This window comes from Xiphophorus hellerii, chromosome 5 (assembly GCF_003331165.1).
Source record: "Xiphophorus hellerii strain 12219 chromosome 5, Xiphophorus_hellerii-4.1, whole genome shotgun sequence".
Lineage (NCBI taxonomy): Eukaryota > Metazoa > Chordata > Actinopteri > Cyprinodontiformes > Poeciliidae > Xiphophorus > Xiphophorus hellerii.
The window spans coordinates 29,510,049-29,535,703 of NC_045676.1; the positions used below are offsets into that span (position 1 = coordinate 29,510,049).

Here is a 25,655-nt window from a genome sequence, read left to right on the forward strand (position 1 = left end):
AATTTTAAAAAAGCGTAAAGTTATCACTCCTTTTCAGACAAATGGATAAAATGACTGAGACTTATGTTGCAAAACATTGTTTTTATTGTGTGTATTTATTTAGGTGTATTCTTTTTTTTTTTTGCATTTTTTCATTGATTTGTTCAAAATAAATACTTTTGTTAAGGTCCAGCTTTCTGATTCTTGATTTTAATACATGCTTACTTTACCATTAAAATACAGAAGGGTTTGTCATCACAATGTCCTCTTATGGTACGGAAATAAAAGATGGGCAGCTGAAAATCACATTAGCTTTATCACGATATTTTGCGGTACTATTGCGATAACCAATAGAAGCGACTATAAGAACTACTTACCTTTTTTTTTAGGTTTGACTGTGAAGGTGTGTCACAACAATCACGGTCCCACAAGTACAAATGCTCCTCTTGAAAAACATTCCCATTAGAAATGTGCTTCTTTAGGACACGGTGTAAAGAATTGTGACTTGTATTGCACTTTTCAAATGAATTTATTGATTGTTTTATCAAACTGTGCAGAAAATAGTGAAACTAACAATCCCGGCAGTATGGACCTTTAATTGGTATTTATTGTGACAAAGAAGTCAAAATTCGCATTATGATAAAAAAAAAAAAATTGTCACGACAAATGATAATACAATAAACGCCCACTCCCAATTTACATGCAGAAATAAAGGGCTTGTTATTGGGTAGCGGTGAGAATTTAAACTTAAATCCTCCTGTTCTGTATTTCAGCTCACACCTTAAACTCCACATCCATATTTTCTACAAAATGGTTAAACAAAAGAAAGACCGTGATTCTTGTGAGTCGGTGTTTTAGAGCGACCCACCGCATGTCCTTGAATGGCTTTGAAAGGACACAGAAACAGGACAGAATAGGCTGCAATGGAGACATGGATGCTTATTGTTTTTCTTCTTCTTTTATATATGCGTAGTGTGTCCATAAAAACCCGCTCTTTGTGTGAGTGTGACGGAAGGTGACTGGTTATTCAGATAGGACGGCTGCTGATAAAAAGGAAAACATGTTCTGCCTTTTAAAAGAAAAAAAAAAAACCAACAACAAGGGAAACAGCGGGGTGTAACGATGGAGAGAGGAGGAGCGGAGACTGTTTTGTGGGATTAATGGACAACACTGTGCGGGAGGGTGGATGTGGATGTGGATGGGCTTCTCCATGGAGCCGGTGGTGGTGGGAGGGGGGACGGCTGGGGGAGACCACTGTGGGAGGGGGAGAGTGGAGAGAGATCGGGAGGGAAGCTGGTGAAGCCGCGGATATTCATGAGAACGGAGAGTGGGTTTTTTCTCGCCCCCCACCTCTCTCTCTCTCTCTCTCTCTCTCTCTCTCTCTCTCTCTCTGTGTCTTTCTCTCTCTCTCTCTCTCTGTGTCTTTCTCTCTCTCTCTCTCTCTGTCTTTCACTCTGTCTGTCTTTCTCTGCATGTGTGTCTTTCTCTCCCTCTCTTTCTCTGTGGTGATACACTGCAATGTCTGCAGACAGACAGACGAACGAACAGGAGACAGAGACGGAAGGAGACGAGTAAAAGCGAGACAAGGCCCAGCCCTTCTCCCCATTGATCTTCTGGCGATCAAGGTGAGTGTTTTCCCCCCTCATTATTATTATTCCTGCATCCATATGAGCCTGCGCGTGTGTGGGGTTGTATGTGTGTGTGCACGTGTGGCTTTCTGACACACACACACACACACCCCTTGTTGTTGCTGTATGTGTGCAGACATGAAAGCAGGACAGCCCCCCTCATGTATGCACAGTTGATTTTTATTTATTTATTTATTCCTCATTTACGTTTGAGTGTTTGGTAACAGAACAGCAGGTTGGTGGTCGAGATGCATGTCGATGCAGTGCTGCTTGGTTTTATAAGCTGCCGGAGGTGGAAGTGTGTGCATGCCAGTATGTGCTCGTTTTCCTTGTTGTCTGTCCATATATATGTCACTGTGTCACTATGCATTTGTTGATTTCTCCTCAGACCTGTTATCGCTCTGTGCATCTCCGCTGACTCTGCTGTGAAGATTCCCCCACTCCTCCCCCAAATCCACCCCCTTTTTTACATTTTTTTTTTTACTGGGAGGGTGTGTTCTCTGTGACCCTGGTAAAAGTCGTTTCCACCACTACAGTATGTGTCTTTTATCGGAAGCACCGTGATATGCTGAATCTGTCCCATCCAATGGAATTAGGTCAACGCGGATTGCTCGGAGTAATTATATAACACCAGAGAACTCTGGTGTTGCAGTATCTCCTCAGAATTAGCCACACAGCTCTGAAAATCCCACTACAGCCTAGAACATTTTCCTAAATTCACAGTAGCGCAGTTGCCATTTGACATTTCGAAAAATAAATTCGCTTGATGGAAACACGCCAGTTAAAAAAAGAAGAAAGAAAAAAGAACAACAACTCGTTTGTATTGATTGTATAGAAATTTATTTATTTCGCAAAACTGCATTGGAAACACTTTTTTCGCACATTATCAATAACCGGATGTCGCCATTGGAGTAAACCACGAAGAAGATGACGACGACAGGAAGTGGTAGGAGGAGAATGGCGCAGCATGTTTTAAGACATTTTTTGGAACAACTTATTCACGTGTAAATTTAATAGTGTTTTTTTATTTAATTTTTTATTTAATGGAAACACCGTAATTGCGAAATTGTGTTTTTTACGACATTAGCGAATATTGACAAAGTTTTGTACACACAAAGTTTTGCGCAATGGAAATGGAATACAGCGGTATTTGGCATGTTTATTTGCTCAATGGTCTACTTCGAAAAAAAACCCTCTAAGCGCTAAGACGAGGTGGTTTTATTGGCCGTATCAAAATATGTTTGTTTTATATAACTGCAATGGAAACACTTTTTATTTTGCACATAATCAACAACCAGATGTTGCCACTGACGCAAACCACAAAGAAGAAAACAGGAAGTGGTAGGAGGATAATGGCGCAGTATGCTTTTTAATGAGTTATGGCATAAAGAAATTTATTCACATGTGATTTAAATAGCGTTTATTATTTAATGGAAATTACTATATTGTGGGTTTTTTTTTGGACATTAACAATTATTGACTTATGTTTTTCACACATTTGTAATGGAAATGCAGCTACTTTCACCAAGCAAATAAGGGACTCGCCGCAGCATTTCTGTAAAATTTAGTGCAGAAATGAAATTGTCCACAGATTATTCTCAATATGACCAACAGCCTAATGGAAAAATCCTAGTATTTTTTCACAATCCCACGTACTTGAGGTGAATGCAATTGGACTTCCTTCCTTTTTCGATTAAGATAATGTTGCTAGGCAAGAGGTTAAAGAAATAATAAAGTCCAAATTTGGACATATAATGAAACAATCAATTTACAGGAACTGACATAAATGTTTCAAAATCCAGCATTTGATCAAGTTAAGATTATGTAGCATATTTCAGCACTAAAGTTGTTAAAAGTGCTTTACATCATAAAAAAATAGTACAGCAACAAATTATGGAACAAGCAATAACCATTACATTTTGTCAAAGGCTCTAATCAAAACATCAGCAGATCTTTAATGTATTTTGGTACTAAGCTGTACAGTAATTTATAAACTAATATTCGTATTTTAAAGTCTATTCTCTGAGTGACAGTGTAAGGACTTTAGAACTGGGGGAGATGTGCTCTATCTTCTATATTCCTCGTTTTAGTGAACACCAGCAGCAGCGTTCTGGATTTCTGGATCATGAAACCGATCCATATGAGAAACTGAAAAAGATCTTGTAAAGAGAGGTTGAAGGAAAACAAAGGACTTCCTGCTGCCTTTCCTTCAAGCACTTTAATTTAACCCGTCTTCTAAATTTTGATGCTGTACTGGTTGAGTGGAGAGACGTTTATCTTGTTGTATGTTATAGAAAATATTTCATTGTATGAAAGCAGAAGAGTAGCTACACTATTGATTAATAAAAACATAAAGATAAAAGTGGTTTATTAGCTCTATTTGCATGCTAACTCCTGTTTTCTGTTTTGTTTCGCTATTCCTAAGGAGAAGACTCAAGGATGTCTTTCGTCAAATCAAATCAGGAGTTTGGAATTTGATGTCCCAGATGAGGCAGCAATATCCAGAGAGACTTGCCCAGCCGAGATTGGATCCAAGTGACCGGTCCTATTACGGAAAACCAACCTGAGAGACGTTACAGACCTGCTGCAGAGTTTTTAAGGTTCTCCCGGATTCCGGATGGTTTGGAAAATGACTGGCTGGCAGGATCCATTTACCGTAACCATCATGTGATCCACTCTTCGAGCCGGATACGTGCCGAGAAGAATTTGTGGAGATGATGGTACCTTTAGTGGCGGATTTTGGCTTTGGGGTAAAAAGCCCACATTTTTTGCACCTTGGAGCCTCTGAGGGGTAGATAGATGCCCCTTTACTGTTTTACAGCAGAAATACGCCTGATTTCATACATCTAAAGAGTTGGGCTGTGGAGACGGTGCAGGCGCTGCTGTTAGCTGGGCTGACTCAGCTCCAATGGGGGCCGGTTTTGACCCGGTCTGACCCCGGTTTGAGCTTTGCGGTGACCTCTGATCTCTCCGGTCCTGGCTCTCCACCTGCTCTGCTGCCTGGGTTCCGGAACGCTCCGCCCTGGGGCCCAGAACGAGCCAATCAGAATGAAGAAGAGCCGCAGCGTGCTGTCGGTGACTGGAGAAGAGGTGAGAGAGGTAACATAAACAATAAGTTAAAAAAATGTATTGTTTGGAGATTCTGGCTGCCAGAATAGCTGGGTTGTGAATATTTAGCGCTCAAACTATGTAACTTTTACTTATATTTAATGAAAAGTTATGTGGCAAAAAAACTACCTTCCTGTATCAGCAAGCTGCATAACAGTGAAGATTCTGTTGTGCATGTAATCAGGAGTCAGATCTACAATTGACATTGCCGACCTTCAAATGTTCTTAACTAATGGATAAAAGCAGATCTAGGTTCTTTACAGTGGGAAAATGTATTCATGTACACCGTTTCCATCTCCCCTGGATATTCATCGGGCCAACAATAGAACAAGGGGACACAATGATTTGTATGCCTTCTGCAATGATAAGGATTTCATTAGTCAACATTATTTTAAAAAGTATATACTACAACTAGTTATCTCTCTCATTTGCATTGTAAAGTGTCAGCTTTACCGTAATACATGGCTGCAGAGTATTCAACTAGAAAAGAACCATAAATCACTTAAGATAAGAGCTGAGTTCACAGTAACATCATTATAACAGTTTTCATTGTGTTATCCTAAAAAAAATTATAACTATTTAAGAAAAACCTACAACAAGGAAATAGGAGGGTAGAAATGTGTTGATCTCTTTGCAGTTTTTGCCTCAGGTGGGTTACCGGTTCCTTCCCCTGCTTGTCCAACTAGCTGTTGTGTCCTTGTGTGAGATATTTCACCCACGTTTCCCACTTGTGTTGGTCAGAGGGTTCTGTGGCACTGATTGTATGACAGCCTGGCTTCTGTCGGTTTAGCTGTGGCTATAAAATAGTGTGTGAATGGGTCAATGACTGAATGTTGTGTAAAGTCCAAGTCATCTGACTTGTTAATGTGCTGTAAAAATACAGGCCGTTTACAACAATACAGGCCGTGGCAACCATTCGGCTGTGCAAAACACCTGTAGTTTCTAAGCTTCAGAGCTTCCGCCTCACTGAGCAGCCCTCCTCCACTCAGTTCCTTCAGACTAGCCAGTAGTAATTAGCAAGCACCTGGAAGAACTGCACATTCACTGAGCTTAATATACAAGCAACTTCTCAGTGCATCGCTGGTAAAATCGTTAATAAAGGAGTGATGTTGTGACGACTTCCTGGAGGTGCAGTATCAGAAAGAATTGGAGTTGTTAAAGAGGCAGAGGCCCAATTTCAAGGCATCATATTATGAAGTCAAATTTCCTATCAGTCATATTTGATATATAAAATTTTATATATAACATTTCTGTAACAACTGAAGGTGACATATTGACTTGATTGTGCTATAAAATGGCACTATGTGCCTAAACAAAATCATAATACTGCCCCTTTAAGTCACTCGTTGCCTACAGTCCCAGTTGTCACTGACAGGCTATTTGATTCAATTGCAATTAAGAAAGCTACAATGTCATTTTTATTGATGCAGCAGGGTACACCTGTGCATCATTAACTATAAAAAGCCTTTTAGTTTAAGTTCTTTTTCTGCCAGAGCCATTACTTTTTTGGACAATTGTTTGCTCTGCTACTGAATGGTGTGAAGAAGGAAGAATTTTTGCTAATATTTTTTACATTTGTGCCTATGGATACTCAGCCATCAGCCATTAATGGCTAAAGACCTGTTGCCCTGACATCCCACATCATTAAGGCCTGGGGGAGATTTCTGTTGCCCCCCCCCTGCAGTCATGCCAGAACCTCCTGTAGTTTGCTTACTGCTGTGGAGTTGGAGTTGAAGACGCCATCATACACCTGCTTCAACAAGCCCACTGTCATCCGGACAAAGCAGGCAACACTGTGAGGATCATGTTCTCTGATTACCTAGTGCATTTAACGCAATTCAGACTTATCTGTTTTGTCAAAAGCTGGAGAAGACACAGGTGGAGGCCTCAACAATCGCCTGGATCCACCTGACAAACGGACCAGCGTTTGTGAGATTGACAGGGTCATGTGTGTTGCCAGGTGTTTAGCAACGCAGGAGTACCACAGGGATCTGTACTCTCACCATTCCTTTTCTACTCCAGCACAAGTCAGAGCTCTGCCACCCACAGAAATACTCAGATGACTCTGAAGTCGTTAGGTGTCGTCAGAGGCTGAGTGCAGAGAGGCATGGTGCAGGAAAAGTCATCTCATCTTGAATGTGAAGAAAACGATGACAATAGATTTTGAGAGGAACGATTAGGTCTAACGTTACTTCCGTCATGGGAGAAGAAGTAAAGATAGTGGCGGAATATTTGTGTTCACTTGGACAACAGTCTGGACTTGAGTTGCCGCAGTAAAGCTGTCCACATCTGTTGGGGCAACAGCATCAGAGCCTGGAACTTAAAAAGGCTCAACAACCTGAGGAAGAAGGCTGGTTCTGTTCTGGTTACTACCAGAACCTCTGGAGATGACGATGCAAAGAAGGATTTACATAAAACCAATAAAGTTATAGACATCCTCATGAAGAGCATCCTCTTCATGATTTAGTATGGGGGGTTTTGTATTTTACGAAGCAGTGATAACTTTCATGGTAGCCCCTCCGAGACAAGGTGTGTTGATTTCAAAAGGCATTCATTTTTAATGTGTATTTTGTCTGATATGTTTATTTGGCAGAAACTTAAAGTAACGTGAATACTAATCAGTTTACAAATTGTGCAACTAAAAATTGTAAAATTATTAGTTGCACAGCAGGGATTCAAGTTATTGATTAATGACTTAATCTAAAGTTGACTGATCTCGTCGGTCAACTAACAATTAATTGATGAATGTCCGTTTTCTCATTTTCTTGTATCAAGAGGATTGACTATCTTTCCGTAAAATAAAGAGCTACATTTTTCATAATATGCTGAATTAGAAAAAACCCCACCACACATTAAACATTAATTTAACATTACTTTGCGACACCTACATTACATAGTATGACAGATGACCAGGGCCACTGGAAAAAAAATATTCAGACTTTTGATCTCAGAAGTTTAAAATCAGAAAGTTGCTACTAAGGTGAAACTTAAGGAGCTGATTCAGAGAGAAGTCCATAAAGTGTATTTTGCATCCCACACAGAATTCATTAATAATTTAAAAAATGTTATGCTTTATATTTTGTTTTTTTAGTCATCATTTCTGGACCCCATAGAGGTTCAGTTAAATATAACTACAATTTACATATCTAAAAATCAAAATCAAATTTTATTTGTATAGCACATTTCAGCAGCAAGGCATTTCAAAGTGCTTTACATCATTACAAACACAGAAACACAATGCAACATAGAATCAACAATCAAAACACGACATTAATTCAGGTTCCATTAATAAATTTGTAATTGATTACGTTTCAAATACAATCCTAAACAGGTGGGTTTTTAGTGGAGTTTGCATCCATAAAGGTTTACCTGTTACACTCCTACTGTGTTATATGGAACAAAATACCTGTTGCTATTTTTATTCCCACTCACGCTCACAATCACACAGTTTAAAACAATGTAAACAGCATTTTAATGGGCTTCTGGCACAAGGCTCCGTACACCTCTTTCACAGAATTTCGAGCAGGGACTCCGCCGTCCCTCACGGATTTTTGTGCAATTCTATGGTACCTGTTAGTGCCTAGAATTTACAGGGTTTCCGCTACGCGCAATGACCCTCAGTCACTTGCCGTTTTTCTATCTATACATTTCTCAAATAACCATTTGTATCATATTCTTGCTTAAGAGCTTGTGAAGAAATAAAAACTCTCTCTTTGGAGAAACAATTCTTGTCAAGACTATGCTAGACTCTGTTAGCAGCTAGCTGTGCTGCAGTAATAACTCTGCCTTACACATAAACAAAACAAGAAGTGGAAATTTGGTATCTAGTTGTAAGAGTAATTTTTGTAGATACTGCTACTCGGATGAAGTTCCTGTTAAATTTGGTTGCTCTGCCAATCCCTCACCACAAGGGGGAGTACAGTTATTATCCCGCACCCTGGTATAAATGAGCTTGTGCCCAATGAGTGTAAATCAGCCTTCTTCTATTCAAAGGTGACTTTAAATCATGCATTATTCAAATGCTCAGTCATTGATTATGCTAATCAGGTGACTGCATGTTTCTGAGTCTGTGTGCGTGCGCGTGTGCGTGTGTTTGCACGGGGTGTACATGCGGGTGGCTGAGAGCATCTATCCACATCTGGGTCTGGACGACATCAAACGCAACACGGCACTGTTGCCTAGCAACTGCTACCATTCCCCCAGTGTTTTGTTGCTACGGTGCTGCAGTGCAGATCAGCCTCTTAGAGCTGACTCTGTTGAGGGCCTTTCTCTCACACACACACACACACACACACACCCCTACATGGCCTCACACATGCACACCCCCGCGCGCGCGCACACAGACACACATTCCTTGCTAATTTATGCATTACCGTTGAAGTTTTACCCACTTTCAGGCAAATCAGCTCATATTTGCAACAAATGACTTTCTCATTGCTTTCAGTTTGTGCTGCACAACGATCTGGCTCGCTTCCCTCCTCACCTCACGTCCCTCTCGTCTCACAGGGGAATGAATTAGACGTAACAGATGCTGTGGAGAAGGCGGAGTCGTCTCGCTACAGCCGATCCTACACGTCCGGGGCCACGCTGGGGGCCGAGCTGCGCAGAGGACGGACCAGAAGACTGTCTCCCAGTCTCCAGGTACAGGGAGACCGGAGCGGTCACATTAACATGCCTGGAGGGCACGGAGCTTAAAGGAACCGTGAAGAACTACCGACAGCCAAACCAGCCCATCCTGTTCACGCTCTGGACAGCTATCATCTTAAATTTATTTAGACGCCACGTCTTAAAAGCATGATGAAGTGAAGTGACGGGGGGAGCACACAAAAACGCACGTTTTAGTACCAACATGTAGAATCTGCATCTCAGCCGACCGGCTTTTAGTCGTCCGTTGATGATCTTTAAAAGTCAGCAATAATATAGCTGCTCGTTCTGTATTTAATTACATTTGCCTCTAAAATCTATTATCAAAAAAGCGCAAAACTGTAATAGCTGCTTGCAGTCAACGGATAATGCCACATCAAACCTGCAACTCTAGACTCAGATTTACCTTGGATACAAAAATGAGTCAGGAACACTCGATTGAAGCCACGGTCAAAGTTTCTGCGACTTGGGCTCCAAAACAATACTTATTTTGTATCTAGGCTGAAATAGCGTAGCTTATTTTAGTTGGAGCGTCAGCTACAATAGAGCCAAACTTAAGCTAACAACTTAGGTTTAGCTCTCTTTTAGCGTGGGTTGGACAATAAATCAATTACAATATCTATTGTGATAGATATTTCAGAAAATAAATAGATCCAGAACCACACAGCACTCTGGGAGATGTAGGCAGAGCAAAGACTTTAGCTGCTCAACCTAAGCAAGGTTGGTGGCGTCAGCTAACACACTCTTTGGTCACCTAGCAACAACCTGTTGAGTGACTTGTGCAGCAGCAGTTTCAGGTTTCGCCACTGTGCCTCATATTTGCTCAAAGATTTACAAACAATAACACGGAGAGAAAACTGTAGATAAAACAATGGTCACACCACCAGTTTGGCTATATTTCAGTTTGGCAATATTTCAGATAAAACACAAACTAGTCAATAATTATCATTATTGACAGTAATTGATATTGACTGATATGAAACTCTTATATTGTGATACTTTTTTCAGCCAATATCGTCCAGAACTAACTTTCAATAGATATCAATAGATAATGCAACTTAGCATTTTAGCATCTTAAGTTGCTAAAATAGAGCTAAAATGTAAATATTTCACTAAGGTCATTTTGTGGTCATCGCTATAAAGCAACAACAGTTAGAAATTTGGGAGCTAAATGGTGGACTGTGTAATTGTTGACCCCAGTGTAGTTTCTAGCAAGAATAAAACAGCATAACGGCTTCACTCCACACCCTCAGAATCTCAACTTTCCCGCCATCTTTTAGTCACAATGCTTGCATCAATGTCTCGTCAGGTACCCTGCTGGCTCCGCCCTCGAGATCGCACCCGTTCCCCTGACATCCTGAGCAATATGTCGCGTCCCACAACGCTTCCTCTCCGCATTCCTCCTCGCATCTCCATCACACAAGCGGATACAGACAGGTACCGCATACTTAAACCGCCCGGCCCTTAAAAAACAACTCCTCAATTCTTTCTTTCCAAGCTTGACACGATACTTTCTCTTTACTTCAGTAACGAAGCAGAGAATGGAGTGTCTCCCGCTCACACTCCTCTGGGCTCCCAGAGTCCAAGCCGCACATTGAACACCTCACTGCCTCAGGGCCAGAGAAGAGAGTCCTTCCTCTACAGATCTGACTCGGACTACGACATGTCCCCCAAGGCCGTCTCCCGTAATTCTTCCCTCGCCAGCGAAGGGTGAGCTTAAAAAACAAACACACCAGAGATTGTACTGTGTTCCCATCAGTTCTGTTGTCTGTGTCACTTTTTTCAACTGTTCCTCCTCCTTTCAGGCACGCAGCAGAAGACTTCATTGTCACACCTTTTGCTCAAGTGAGTGTGACAAAATATGACTGGTTGTGAAAATCCAATGTTGGAAGACATTTTATTTGCTTTTGTCCTCTTCAGAATACATAATACTGTGACGCTGTCTGATGATTTCAGGTACTGGCCAGTCTGCGTTCAGTACGGAGCAACTTTACCATCCTTGCCAATGTCTCCACACCGATAGTCAAGTAAGAACCAAACTTCTCTTAAATGATCAGCGCACACAATAAAATCATAAAATGAAATATAAATGCTCTGTCGCTCATATAGCACCTCACTAGGGTAAAAGCAGATCACTGAGAGATGTCTTATAATATTTTCCCTTTTTGTAAATTTGGATTGTGGTTCTGAGCACTTCTTATCACTAAAACATAACTTTAAATGGGCAGTATTATGTAAAAGTGACTTTTATGAGCTATACATCGTATTATGTTATTGTCTCATCAAAAACATACCTGAGGTTTTGCCTTGATTCTTTCATGCATGTTTGAGAAATCCTTTGATCTCCCTTGGCAACCATTCAGCTGTGCAAAATGCCTGGGTGGACCTAGCCCCGCCTTCAACATGCAGCTCCTCCTCAGAGCTGCACTTTCCAAGCTTCCATTCAGAGCAGCTCTCCCACACTCAGCTCCTTCAGACTAGCCAGCAGCAATTAGCAAACAGCTGGTGGAACTGAACATCTGCTGAGCTCATTATGTTAGCTATACTTCTCACTGCAACGCTGGTAAAAACGCTGTTAAAGGGTTAATAGAGGAGCCATGTTGTGTCAAACTGACACTATGTCGCTGGAAAACACATGATACTGCCCCTTTACGGTTAAAAAATGGAGTAAGACTCTGCAATATTACTAAAAGCAACGATTGCATGGAGATCATGCAATCACCATTTAGAAACAAGCAGCGATCGGAACCGGCAACATTTTGTTCTATGGTTGTTTTTACAAACCAAAAGCAGACCTAGTCGATAAATTACGTTGGCATTTGACTTTTTTTATCATTAAGTATATTAATCACATCTCATCCGACAGACTAATTAAAATGGAATAATAGAAATCCTTCATTCAGCTACATATTGATGAGAAATTATGACCAACTACCAGCAGATGAACTGGTTCATTTGATTTGTGTGAGAAGTCAGGGTTTACATCGGTGAATATTATTACTTCCAAATTGTGCGGGACTTTCTGAAAGCTATGTATTTGTGTCGTTCTTAGGGGCGATCTACTCTGAGTGAGTCATGACACCAAAGGGCCTATCGAGCAAAAGCTTTGAATTATCCTTATGATTCATAGAGATTTGACAAATAGGCTTCCTTTGGTGTAGACTTTGATGTTTGACAAAAAGGGACAGAGCGTCTTTCCAAGCCTGTAGAAATACTTCTAGTCTAGAACAACACCAACGGCGCTCTGCTATTCTTCAGTTAGCCAGCGCAAAGTGTCCCTTTTGTTTGAGTACAAGTAAGGAATTTTACTACAATTTCTTACATATATATTTGTCATTATTTTTTCAACATAATTTAAAACTGCAGTATGTAATTTTCTTTCAAAGTTTTTTGTTTTACATATTTGTTCAAAATGTCACAATGTCTTGACAGTATAATATAAAACAGATAATCTATGAAAAAATCGTCCTGCTCCTAGAGCTGCTGTTGCTGTCTGAAGAAAGGTATCACTACCGGTCAAAAACAACCAATCAGAGCCAGGAGGAGGATCTTAGCGCTGTCAATCAAGCTTGTCTCCTGGCTATGATTGGGTGTTTCTGAGTGAGTGATAACAATAGGACCATAGGGAGAAGGGAGAGGAGCTTGATTTTTTTCAAAGATTATCTGCTTAATGTAATCAAGTCATAGTGATAAGTTTAATATGTAAAAAAATAAATAAATAAATAATAATTATATACATATATATATATATATATATATATATATATATATATATATATATATATATATATATATATATATATACAGTAGTTGCAATATTTGACTAAAACTGATTTTTAATACTATTCCATCTGGCCAATGCATGTATTTTAATACAGAACTGAAGTAGGTTGTTGAAAGTCTGCCAGTAATTAGTCCAGTCTGCAGTCTTCTCTCTGATCAGATTAGCTGCTGTGCTTCCAGGAGGTCTCCTTTAGGTGGAGTGTGTGTCAGCCCCAGGGGGACACTCTCGGACCAGCAGTACCAACAACTGGCCCTGGACACACTGGAGGAGCTGGACTGGTGTTTGGACCAGCTAGAGACCATTCAGACGCACCGCTCCGTCAGCGAAATGGCTTCCAACAAGGTAGGGAAACGTCTCTGACCCAGTAGGTCCGACCTCCACATCCACAGGGTGACTTCTACTATCAATGTAGGCTCTATATTTGGAATCAAAAGTATTTAGAGCTTAATGAAATAGTGTGTGTGCAAGCATACCAGCCACGTTTAGTCTGTTTTAATCCAACTCTATTTGTCTGCCCAGAAAGTCTGGTTTGTTTGGGGAGGTGCAATCAAACTCTGACCAAAAACATTAACTCCGGTCCGCCTACAAACCTAGGTCACAGTTTGGTTGAAGTGAACTTTGGTGTTGTTCAAATGTACATGTGGATGCAAGCAGACCAGTAGTAGACTATATTGCGCAATGCAATCTGGGTAACTACAACCTCAACAAACGTGAGTCTGTTGCTATCAGGAGAAATGGCTCATGGTCCTTTACTAGTGACAACTACTAAAATGTGATTTTAGTTAACGTTGACTAAAGAAGGAAGTTGCGTTCATGTCTTTTCTGAGGGTTTTATAGCTTCCTTCAGTAGTTCTTGGTGCAGCGCCACAACAGGCAAGGAGGTGAAAAGGTTTTTCACTGCACTGTTGAAAACCACAGCAGCTGAAAATTTAAAGAAAGTTGCGACTTTATTCCCTAATCGAACTGAGTCTACTGGAGTATCATGTATGACAACACACGTAGTCAAAGCGTTCTGTCAGAAGGAAAGGGCCACAATTCCAGCAAATTACTGTGAGAAACGTCTGGAAGGAAACAGAGATTTTGACCCAAATCATACAGGAAACGGAAAGAAAAAAAGAAACTTGTGCTTCTGGTGTAGGTTTGATCAAGCTGACAAAAAACGGTTAAGGTTTTGTCCATATAGGGTATGTAAATATTTGGTTTTACTGTCATAAAGCCTTTGGTATATGTATATTTTTTTAATGTAGCTAATACACAACAAACATTATTGCACAACCCATATCTGCTACTATCAAAATCCTTGATGGCTCCTATTTCATATTGCCCAATTCTCACTTTGCCCCATAAAAATCAAAAAGCGACGTGCATTTTCTAAGATATAAAAATACCATTTTGACTAAGACTGCCCTTTGTTCTGCTCTTATTCTGCTACAGTTTAAGAGGATGCTGAACAGGGAACTGTCTCACTTGTCAGAGATGAGTCGCTCTGGGAACCAGGTGTCAGAATACATCTCCAGCACTTTTCTGGGTGAGCCGGATCAGGATTCCAAATGTCTGTCGTCATGTTTTACGACCGTTTGTAACTAAAGAAACTACATAGTTGCTGTGGTTTCTTTATCTACGAATCTGTTGTTGTTGTTTTTTTTGTCCCCCTGTAGACAAGCAGAACGAGGTGGAAATCCCGTCTCCGACGCTCAAAGACAAACCCATGAGTCACATCAGTGGAGTGAGGAAACTGTCCCACAGCTCCAGCCTCTCCAGTGCCTCCATGCCACGCTTTGGGGTCAACACGGAGCACGAGGACGAGCTCGCCAAGGTGCCGTTCGTTGTAATATGTAAAGAAACATCAGCCTTTAGTATGTTTTTTTTTAATTCATTATTCAGCAATTATTACATTAATTTATCGTAAATGCTGCCTCATAGCGTTGGATTTTAGATAGCCTTGAGTTCTGCGGTGGGAATTTTTTTTATCCTATAAAATATTATGACTATTACCAGATAATACAATTTTTCATCACAATCCCCTCTTTTGATTATAAGAAAATATGTAATGTTTTATATTAATCATGTGATTTATTTTATTCCCACAGTTCTTATGGTTTTTTTGCAGCAGTGTCCTCCACTTTTCCATTTCTTGGCAGCTCGATGGGCAAAGCAGCTTGTTGAATTTGACTGGCAACCAGTCAGAAAATAACATTTAAATCAATTATTTTAACTGTTATTAGAAAATATTGATGAAAAGCTTAAGATAAAAAAATTTATGTGATGGATTTTTTTTCTCATCTTCCCTCCAAATTCCTGAGGCTCTCTCAGCGCTCCCTGTTGATCCCCACTTTAAAAGACACTGGTCTGGGCCACTTTATTGCACAAACGTCATAGGACTCAAGTTCACATATATCTGGTGTGAAAAATCAGAACTTCTAAAACCGTCTGTGGTGTGACGCTACATTTTTTATTTTTATTTTTCTAAGTTTTAAGTCCAGATGATGAAATCATTTTTTGTAACTTTGTCATGTATCGAACAGGAACTGGAGGATCTAAACAAGTGGAGTTTTAACATATTCAAAGTAGCAGAGTTCTCCAACAACAGGCCGCTCAGCTGCATCATGTACGCCATTTTTCAGGTAAAAAGCAACAGAATCTCCTAAATTCCTCTGTCTTTGTGATTTTTAAAACATAGGTTTTTTTTTTATTTTATTTTCGAGGCTCTGTCTCCTTCTTTGCTTACCTCGCCAGGAACGTGAGCTCCTGAAGACATTTCGAATCCCTGTTGACACTTTTGTCACTTACGTGATGACCCTAGAGGACCATTACCATGGAAACGTAGCTTACCACAACAGCCTCCATGCTGCAGATGTCGCCCAGTCCACACATGTGCTCCTCTCCACGCCTGCTCTGGATGTAGGTTCATCGGCCCAAACTGATTAGAAATTTACTCAGTTTATTAACCTATTATTCTATTATTAGCCTTTTGAACTGATGTAAAATTGACATTTTTTCCCCCCCACACACAAGCCATGTACGTCAGCTGTCGGCAAATTATGTCTCTCTGTTCTCCCCTGGCGGTTCTTCTGCTGGTTTGCAAAATGGCAACAGCAGAAGTTGGGTGAAAACACCAGAATCAGTTGTTGTTCAACAATAATTGCATAGATTTTTTTGAAAAGGAAATCTTCTGTTGAACATACTGTACATAATCACAATACAATACTTTGACCTTTTTGAATTCTGCAACTAAATTTAACCAAAGTATGAAAAAACCTACTACCATAGTAATAAACTCTAAACTAAATCTTAACAATATTTTACCAGTAATAACTAATAAAAACGAACAAAAATGTACTAAAACTAACTGAGGTAAACAAAAACAGCAATAAAATAAAACTAAACTATAATGAATAACCCAAAGCTATTTTTATAACCTTATGGACTCAACTTTTTTGACGTATTCATCTGTAGTCGTGCTAAAACTTTTTATCCAAACAGTGAGTTGTTGTTTTTTTTTTTTTAATTGCCGTATTTCCATTAAGTGAATTGAAAACGCAGCTAGCGAAGCTCATACTGTTGTCTTCTCTCTCTTTATCCCACCAGGCCGTCTTCACCGACCTGGAGATCCTCGCCGCTCTGTTCGCTGCAGCTATCCACGATGTAGACCACCCCGGAGTTTCCAACCAGTTCCTCATCAACACCAGTGAGCGCATCGCTGCATGTGCTTCAATAAGTGCCTCATATTTTGTCCCGTTGGTGTTCACGTCCCGCTGCTCCTCCTCCTCCTCTGAATCAGACTCGGAGTTGGCGCTGATGTACAACGACGAGTCGGTCCTGGAGAACCACCACCTGGCTGTGGGCTTCAAGCTCCTGCATCAGGAGAACTGCGACATTTTCCAGAACCTCACCAAGAGGCAGCGGCAGAGCCTGCGCAAACTCGTCATCGATATGGTCAGGGCCCCCGGCAAAAACCACACCCAACACACACCCGGCAACACAAACATTGTCTCTGTCTTTCCTTACAATGCTGCAGGAATCCAACCTGTCTTTGGACGCTTTCAGGTTACATGTGTTGGTTTTGTGTGTTTAAGTTTCACACTGCTCTATGTCATCTACGTGGGAGATGAACTCTTTGGTGATGCCACTTTGTTTAAATTAGATTTTGTGAAGTACTATATATAAACAAGCCTGTCCCAGTAAGCAATTAATCAGCTAGTCGCATGGTAAATTAAAATGAGCGTGATCATTTCCATTTTGATGATTAATATTTTTTGAAGGGCATATTACTTACAGAAACTTCTTAATCCACTTTAATTCTGGTTGTGGTTGTGTGTGGTTTTTATTTCCATTTATTATTTTGGGTTGTCCGGTTTTATTTTGGATGCTTAAAATATTTTCCGGTTCCAGTGTGGAGTGCTGTGGGCAAAATTAAAGTTTCTTGATCTTTGAGATGGCGAACTTGCATTACACCGTGTTTCAAATTATTATGCAAGTGATATTTTCTCAGATTTTCCTAAATGGTCAATGCAAATGATGGTCAGTATAATTTTCAAGTCATGAACTATTACAGTATAAATCAAATTTTACTGAACAAAGCTCCCCATGAGAACAGTATTTTTTTCAAAACTAAAATACTCCAAATGCAAAATGTTCCAAATTATTATGCACAGCAGATTTTCTAAACATTTTATGGATTATAAAGAACTGCAAACGGTCATTCTTTGAATGTGCAGCATTAAGTGTTCACATGTACTAAGATCAAAAGCTGTTTCAATCAAAAACATCTTAACAGACCCAGTTCCATGTTAACATAGGACCTTCTTTGATATCACAACACAATTCTTGATCCATTGAACTTGTGAGTTTGTGGAAAGTTTCTGTTGAATCTTTGCAGGATGTCAGAAAATCTTCCCAGAGCTGCTGGTTTGATATGAACTGCATTCCACCCTCAGATCTTCTGCTTGAGGAAACTCCAAAGGTTCTCAATAGGGTTGAGGTCAGAGGTCAGAGGAGGATGGTGACCACACCATGAGTTTCTCCCCTTTTATGCCCATAGCAGCCAATGACACAGTGGTATTCCTTGCAGCATTCATTGTCATGCATGAAGGTGATTTTGCTACTGAAGGTTCGGCTCTTCTTTTTGAACCATGAAAGAAAGTGATCAGTCAGAAAGTCCATCTACTTTGCTGAGGTCATTTTCACACCTTCAGGACTCTGAAGGGGCCGACCAATGATTCTCTCCTCATGATTTCAGCCCACAGCATGACTCCACCACCTCCTTGCTGACGTCACAGCCTGTTGGGATGTGGTGGCCATCCACCACCAATCCACTACTGCGTCCATCTGAACCTTCCAGGGCTGCACAGCAGTCATCAGTGAACAAGTCTGTTTGAAAATTAATCTTCATGTACAGCAGGGCCCACTGAGACCGTTTCTGCTTGTGAGCTCTGGTTAGGGGCCCAATAGTAGCTTCATGCACCTCAAGCCTCTGGAGGATCCTCCACCTTGAGGTTCCAGAGGCTCCAGCAGCTTCAAATAACTGTTTGCTGCTTTGTAAAGGCATTTTAACAGCTGCTCTCTTAATCCTGTGAATTTGTCTAACAGAAACCTTCCTCATTCTGCCTTTATCTGTACAAACCCATCTTTGTTCTGAATCAGCCCCAAATCTCTTCACAGTACGATAACGCTTCAATTTTTGTTAAATATCTAATGTTTTCATATCTTGTCATACAGCACTACACTATCTGATCATTTTCATCAGCAGAGATCCTTTCTCTTTTCCATATTGCTTGAAACCTGTGGCCTGTTTAATAATGTGGAACATCCTTCTTCAGTAGATTTCCTTTAATTGAGTTCACCAGACAAACTAATCAACCAGCTCTCTGAAATTAATTGTAGTGATTCAAAGAGCCGTGACACACAATGACATCTATACATTTAATAGCATAACAAAAAAATTTAATCTTTATGACACTTAAATCCAATTTGCATAATAATTTGGAACATGGTGTATTATGTCGTAATCAGAATATTGCTTGAAAATTGTCTCAATTATTATTTATTGCAATAATTTTGAGGACAATTTACCGTCCAGCAAAGTTAGTTGCTGGACAACCAAGCAGAGTCAGGAGGAGGGTCTTAGCGCTGTCAGTCACTGTCACATATGCGCTGCTCACATCCTCCTACCTACTCTTTGCTACATTAAACCTGGTTCACTACAACATAGCCTGCCACAAATGCTAAAGCTAGTTAGCATGACCACCAATGACAGCGGATTAACAGTTTTCTTGGAACAGTAAGTTGTTTCTCCTCCTTTAGCACATTTAGCAGCGTGTACACAAAGTTGACTGACAGCGCTAAAACCTTCCTTCTGGCTATGATTGGTTGGTTTTGACTGGGACCAGTGCATTTCTTTGGACTCCAGTAGTAGCTCAGGAAGGAGGTGGAGGAGCTTGTTCTTTTCAAAGATGATCTGTCTCATATTACACATGGCGACAGTCCTAAAAAATATGTAAAGAAAAACATATTTTTTAAAAAAGTTACATACTTCACCTTTAAAAGCTTTAAAGTTATAATAAAATATTTTTTTGGCATGAATTCAAATCTGAGTTAAGTTAGTAATTCTGTAATAAATATTATATGATAGATTTGTGGAGGTCTTTTAGACAAAAAAGAAACAAGTTTATTTAATAACTTCCATTCTTGTGAACTTCAGTTATCTGAAGTTTAGGAGATTACATATTTGTTCATTCAAATTATTTCCAACTAATTCCAATAATTAGGAGCCTTTTCCAAAGAGGAAGATTATTGACAGTATTGGACTACTGACTGTAATCTTAAATAGTACTATTTGGTCATTTTTAATCCTTTATGTCCTAAACAGCAACTCTTAATAAACAAGGGCTACAATAGGAAGTCAGACACAAATAACCAAAACACGAAAAGAAGAGTAAGATTTAACTGACTGTCGGTGTGCAGGTGTTGACCACAGACATGTCTAAACACATGACACTGCTGGCTGATCTGAAGACCATGGTGGAAACCAAGAAGGTGACGAGTTCAGGTGTTTTGCTGCTAGATCACTACACAGAGAGGATACAGGTAGGGCGGCATGAAAATGTTCTTTTTGCCCATTCGATGCCTGAAATTCATCTAAAGGAAATGTAATAAAAACAGATACATTCTACAAGTCAGTGTTTTTTTTTTTTGTGTTTTGTTTTGTCTCGCAGGTACTCAAGAACATGGTCCACTGTGCCGACCTGAGCAACCCAACAAAACCGCTACCATTATACAGGCAGTGGACGGAGAGGATTATGGAGGAGTTCTTCCGACAGGGCGACAAAGAACGAGAGAGGGGGATGGAGATCAGCGCCATGTGCGACAAACACACTGCCTCGGTGGAGAAGAGTCAGGTAAAACTTCACCTGGGCTAACGCTAGCGCTAACGATGTAAGATCAGCTCACTCGAAAAATTCTCTTCCACTTTCTTCTGGGTTTACCAGAAGAGATAATCTGAAATCCTTTGGTTGATGGTGAGATTGTTCATGTGAGCGTCTTGGAATTTTAATCTGAGTCATGCTCTTGAGCTGCTGCTGACATGGCTGAAAACCTTGTCGATATCGATAATTATTGATCAGTTGTTAGTTGATGCCCCCAACCTTGCTTAGCTCGCCTTAAGAGGTTGAGCGGCTACGGTCTTGCCTCTGCCTACATCTCCCAGAATGCTTCAGTGAATATTCTGTGTATTGAAAATTCTATCAGATGCATTATCCATTGATATTGACAGTTGCAGACACACTCTTCTACCACATGTGACCTATCATAGTTTCATCAGTTGACACACGGGCTGTTTCCTCTCAATGTGAACTTCCTCACTGGAATGTGTTGCCAGATTTGTCTGATGTGAAGGTTTCTGATTCCAGCACTTTTTGCACATTAAGATTTGCTTGAATCTTTCTGCTTTGTACCAGTAGGAGGCAGCAGCTCTCCTCTCACATCTTACAGAAACATCAGACATGCCATGTTGTTCTCTTTAGCAGTATGCTAACAGTACCATCTTGTTTGATCAGCGTTGCCATGTTGGTTATTGTGGAGAATCACGTTGCTTTTTTTATTTAAAGCAGCCAGTAGTTTGTGCAACTTTCCTGCAACTTCAACTTGTTTCTGCTTTTTATATAATAACCACATAGTTGAATTTGCTTCAGTGGGATTTTATGTGCTAGATCAGTGGTGCCCAAAGTGGGTCCTGGAGGGCCGGCGTCCTGCATGTTTTAGTTCTCTCCCTGGTTGGTACCAACAACCTTTTCAGCAGGTCAATGTTCTTCTTAGGCCTTCTAAAAGCCATAATTTGATCCAGGTGCGTTAAACCAGGGAGAGAACTAGAACATGCTGGTTGCCGGCTGTCGATGACCCACTCTGGGCACCACTGTGCTAGAACAAAGCAGTGTGAACTATAAGATTTACAAGTGTCAATTCTTTAGAAACACGGGGTGTCTTTGTGTTTAGCCCTATTGACTGTGTTTATGTTAACATTTATATCTTTTCTGTGCCTGTGCATGGTCATAATCTATGTCTATATTTTTTGCTGCCATTTGACAGAACATAAACTTAAATAATTTTGAAGGAACTCAGGATGTGATATTATGCTTAGGAAACTCTTAAAGGGGGCATAATGTTTCTGAGCATCAGTCCCTCATCAAACACGTAGCCAGATGGCAACAGCTTCTTGATTATTCTATGAAATTGTTCTATGTCCCTGGAAAATACCTGACCCCCCCCCTCCCGAGTTTACTCTGGACTCGGCTTATAGATTTATAGAGTCACATATTTCCATGTACATACTTGTTCGTATTTCAATTTATTCAATTTATTTTATACTTAGGTCATATTTAAATTAGTTGTAATGTCAAACTCGTGTTATACATTTTGTATTTCTATTGTTATCTTTATTGGCTAATATTTAACACTGGATGGGAGTAGCTTGTCAGCAAATAAGCCATTTCCCCTTGTGATCAATAAAGTACATTCTGATTTTTGATTCTAAAGTAGAGAAACAGGGTAACACTTGGTTTAACACTTAAGGCTTGATTTACTACAAGGTTTAGCACTCAGTCCGTGAGTTTTTCACCACTGGGAGCTCGGCTTGATTGTTTGCAGGTGGGTGGAAAAAAAACACCTGCCCATCTCCACCCTCTAGTAAAGCCAGCCTTAGTCCTAGTGCGCCCTCTGGTGGAAATCTGAAAGTTAGCAAGAAACCTCCAAACAGCACAAACACTCCAGATTCCTAACACATACATGCAAAAGACTTGAATGGTTTTGACCAAAACATTTCACTATTTAGAATGGACCTATCAGAAATTCCTGCCAGGCAGTATTTGCACATAGGTCCTGACACAACTGTCTGCACATCAGGAAGTATTAGCATTAATACTGCTAAAACTACATGCAGTCTAAAGTTCCCACAAGGATCCTGTTTGTAGCAAAATTAATATGAATTATTAAACATCCTTTGGGTGCATTTAATCATTTACTGTGAAACATTTTGACCTTCTTAATATAAGTCAAAACTTTTCAAGCATATGAGGACTATTGAAAGAGAGTTCAGTTCTACCAAGTGGCTAAATTTAGCTTGAACCCCTGCTGGCTTTGATATCAAAACTTTATCTGGACTTTCAGAGACAAACATGAACATTTAACCTCACTTATATAGTCATATTGCAAGAATGTTGTGCCTGTGTGTCTATCAAAATGGACTAGACACACAGGAGGCAGCATTCTTCATTCATTTCCTGTGGAACTTGCACAATGAGGTGACAATGCTTTCCCTCCTCTAGCCAAGCGACTGAGGAAATTCATACTCGTAGACGTGGAAACGTGGGCTATCGACGCAACACAAGGAAGTTGAAAAATATTCTACTCCCGTTGCTAATACATCCCATGTGTTGCGTTCACCTCGAGTTGCTACCTGTGTGTTGAGCTCATAAAGGGTTCAGCTTTCTGCCTGTAGTAGTGTAGTAGCATAAGGAACGCCCCAGGCCTCACATGTGTGTGAACATTTCCCTACTTTGACGCGCATACAACGCAAAAATATGTGATGTTTACACAACCAACAGGCTTAAGCATGTCAGGCATCATTAATACCATTAATACATTGTGCAAAATACGTGTTAACAGCACGTATTTCACACTTTGTTTGTGAGCTGTCAACATGTACTTCACACGTTTCCCTGCTAACGGTTGACATTTTGATTCCTATCGGATGGGTATACATCATGTACTTTACGTGTTGTTTGCGTGTTGCACACACGTCAGAGCAACGTGAAATGTTCACACCAATATGGCGCTGGCGGCGTTCCACACGTGTGCATACGTCTTACCAGCTCGAAATTTCGCATACACGAATTTCATCGGTCTTTTGGCTGGAGGAGGGCGAGCAACTGTCGCCTCATCGCCCAAGATCCGCAGGACATGAACGGAGAGGGAGAGACATCGAATGCATTGTGTCTTGTCAGCAAAATGCGAACAATTTTCTGATGTGAACTCTACACACAGAAATCACGATGTACTTTTTCCATAATTGGCACTACTTTCCTTGCACGCCTTCAAGTGGGTAAACATTTTTTTCCTCTTGCTGTTATCTCCTTTCAAGGTCGGCTTCATTGACTACATTGTTCACCCTCTGTGGGAGACGTGGGCCGACCTGGTGCACCCAGATGCCCAGGAGATCCTGGACACCTTAGAGGAGAACAGGGACTGGTACCTCAACACGATGCCCCAGTCGCCTTCGCCTCCCCCTGACAGACACCTCCAGCATGACCGCTTCCAGTTTGAACTCACACTGGAGGAGCTGGAGCACAACAATCACAACAACATATACCGAAGGAGCGGCAGGAACAGCCAGAAAGCCACGTGTGATGACACGCAAGAAGACACTGAAGAGGAGGAGCAGAAGCAGGCTGATGCTGAAGAAGAGGATGAGGAGAACCACAATGGCGAACAGAACGGCATACAGGAGGAAGAGGAGGAACGCACTGATGGAAATGAAGGGGAGGAAGCCGAAGAGGAGCTAGAAGAAGTTCAAGAGGAGCAAGGAGGGGAAGAAGTCAACGGTGAACAAGATGAAGAAATAAAAGAAGAGGATGAGAAAGATGAGGCAGAGATGACCAAGGATGAGGTTGAAGTTGAGGAAGCTGAAGTAGATGAAAACCAAGAGGAGGAAGAGAATGCAGAAGTAGAGGAGACAGAGGAGAATGAAGCTGAAGGCAGCACAGAAGACGGTAAAGAAGACGGAACAGAAATGGACAGTAAAGACGAGGAGGCAGAGGACAATGCAGAAGAGGAAGAAGAAGCCCCTCAGGAGGGTGAAGAAGATGATGAACAAAAGGAAGAGGAGAGTTAGCTGAAGAAAGTATCAATGAGGAAAACTGCCAAAGGGGGGATAATCAGGATCCCAGAGCGACCGCGAACGAGTGTGAAAAAGAGCCAAAACGTGTCCGTCTTTCCAGAGAACGCGCTCTAACTGCTTTAATATCTGAAAGTCAGATTGGACTTTTCTTTAGAGCAATATTTTTTGAAGAATCAGAGATGAGGAAACTCTTTGGATTTTTCTAAGCAGCCTACTCATTGCAGGAAGCGGATCATCAGGTAGTGACAGAAACTGGGGTCTTCCAATCCTGTCGGTGCATCGATCACTGCCGTTTGGGATAAATGGGGAGATATTAATAACAAGACTGAGGTTAGGGGTTGGGGGGAGGTTTAATCAACCGTTTTGTAGCTCCTGGGAATAAATTAAAGGAAAAAAATATATGCTGAAATAATGTACATGCAAATAAGTGTGTGCCTGTTTTTCGGTTGTTATAGACTGTCACGCGTTGTTTCTTGGTCACCGTCTAATGTCTTATTGATGAGGACCATAACACCCACACGCACACACAAACATAGACCATAATAACTCAAAAGCAAATCTTAAAATTACGACGCCATATTAGGGCCATTGTAGACAGAAAAAAAAGGAGGACCTACAATAAACCTAATATGCCGTTGTGTAAAATAAATTCAGAAAAGAGATTTAAAAAAACGCCACCAGGAAGGTGTAACTTGCCGTCTTCTATTGAATACGAACCCATTTTTCAACCTGTGAGCAGATTGTTTCACACACAGAATCAGCCAGAGCTCCTCACTTCCAGCAACCAAACTGGTTTTCTGACCCCAGACTGTTCTCGTCACAGTGCGAGGCTGGCGTGTTGTATGTCGTCGATGTTCAGTCGTGTGGAGATTACAAATAAATAATCGCACCGAGTGTTTATGCCATTGTGACATTGTCACCTGAGTTGTGCCAAAACGTCCCACAACCAGCACTGAGCAACGCAGCCTCTGGAGAGGGCGGCTACTGATCACGAAGCAATGAATCCGTGGGACCAGGCCAACAGGTGTATGAATATGGTCTTCCACAAATGTATGTATGTGTTTTTTGTAAAAAAAAAAAAAGAAAAAAAAGAAAGAAAAAATGTATTTGGCACTTTATCAAA

The 25,655-nt window shown here is 40.7% G+C and overlaps 1 protein-coding gene across 6 annotated transcripts; it reads left to right on the forward strand.

The window, feature by feature from the left end:
* The first annotated feature begins 1,288 nt into the window (after positions 1–1,288).
* Positions 1,289–25,655, forward strand: LOC116720300 (cAMP-specific 3',5'-cyclic phosphodiesterase 4C-like). 6 transcript variants are annotated; one of them, XM_032563465.1, is made up of 18 exons: positions 1,289–1,306; positions 1,508–1,604; positions 4,033–4,706; positions 9,222–9,356; positions 10,669–10,796; positions 10,887–11,069; positions 11,165–11,204; positions 11,316–11,386; positions 13,323–13,485; positions 14,578–14,671; positions 14,802–14,959; positions 15,669–15,767; positions 15,880–16,044; positions 16,732–16,831; positions 16,925–17,079; positions 20,107–20,229; positions 20,358–20,540; positions 23,777–25,655. In XM_032563465.1, exons 3-18 carry the CDS (start codon positions 4,656–4,658, stop codon positions 24,524–24,526), a joined length of 2,598 nt encoding a protein of 865 aa, XP_032419356.1. In that variant the 5' UTR covers positions 1,289–1,306; positions 1,508–1,604; positions 4,033–4,655; the 3' UTR covers positions 24,527–25,655. The 6 variants fall into 6 exon arrangements, with proteins under 6 accessions (XP_032419356.1, XP_032419355.1, XP_032419354.1 ...); XM_032563464.1 differs by lacking the exon at positions 1,289–1,306 and adding an exon at positions 1,996–2,142 and having other exon boundaries at positions 1,423–1,604; XM_032563463.1 differs by lacking the exon at positions 1,289–1,306 and having other exon boundaries at positions 1,423–1,604.

Coding starts and splice junctions, on each gene's coding strand:
- LOC116720300 (XM_032563465.1), top strand. CDS start 4,656: ATGAAGAAGAGCCGCAGCGTGCTGTCGGTGACTGGAGAAGAGGTGAGA. Junction 16,045..16,731: donor TCTCCACGCCTGCTCTGGAT/GTAGGTTCATCG, acceptor TTATCCCACCAG/GCCGTCTTCACCGACCTGGA. Junction 20,541..23,776: donor CCTCGGTGGAGAAGAGTCAG/GTAAAACTTCAC, acceptor TCTCCTTTCAAG/GTCGGCTTCATTGACTACAT.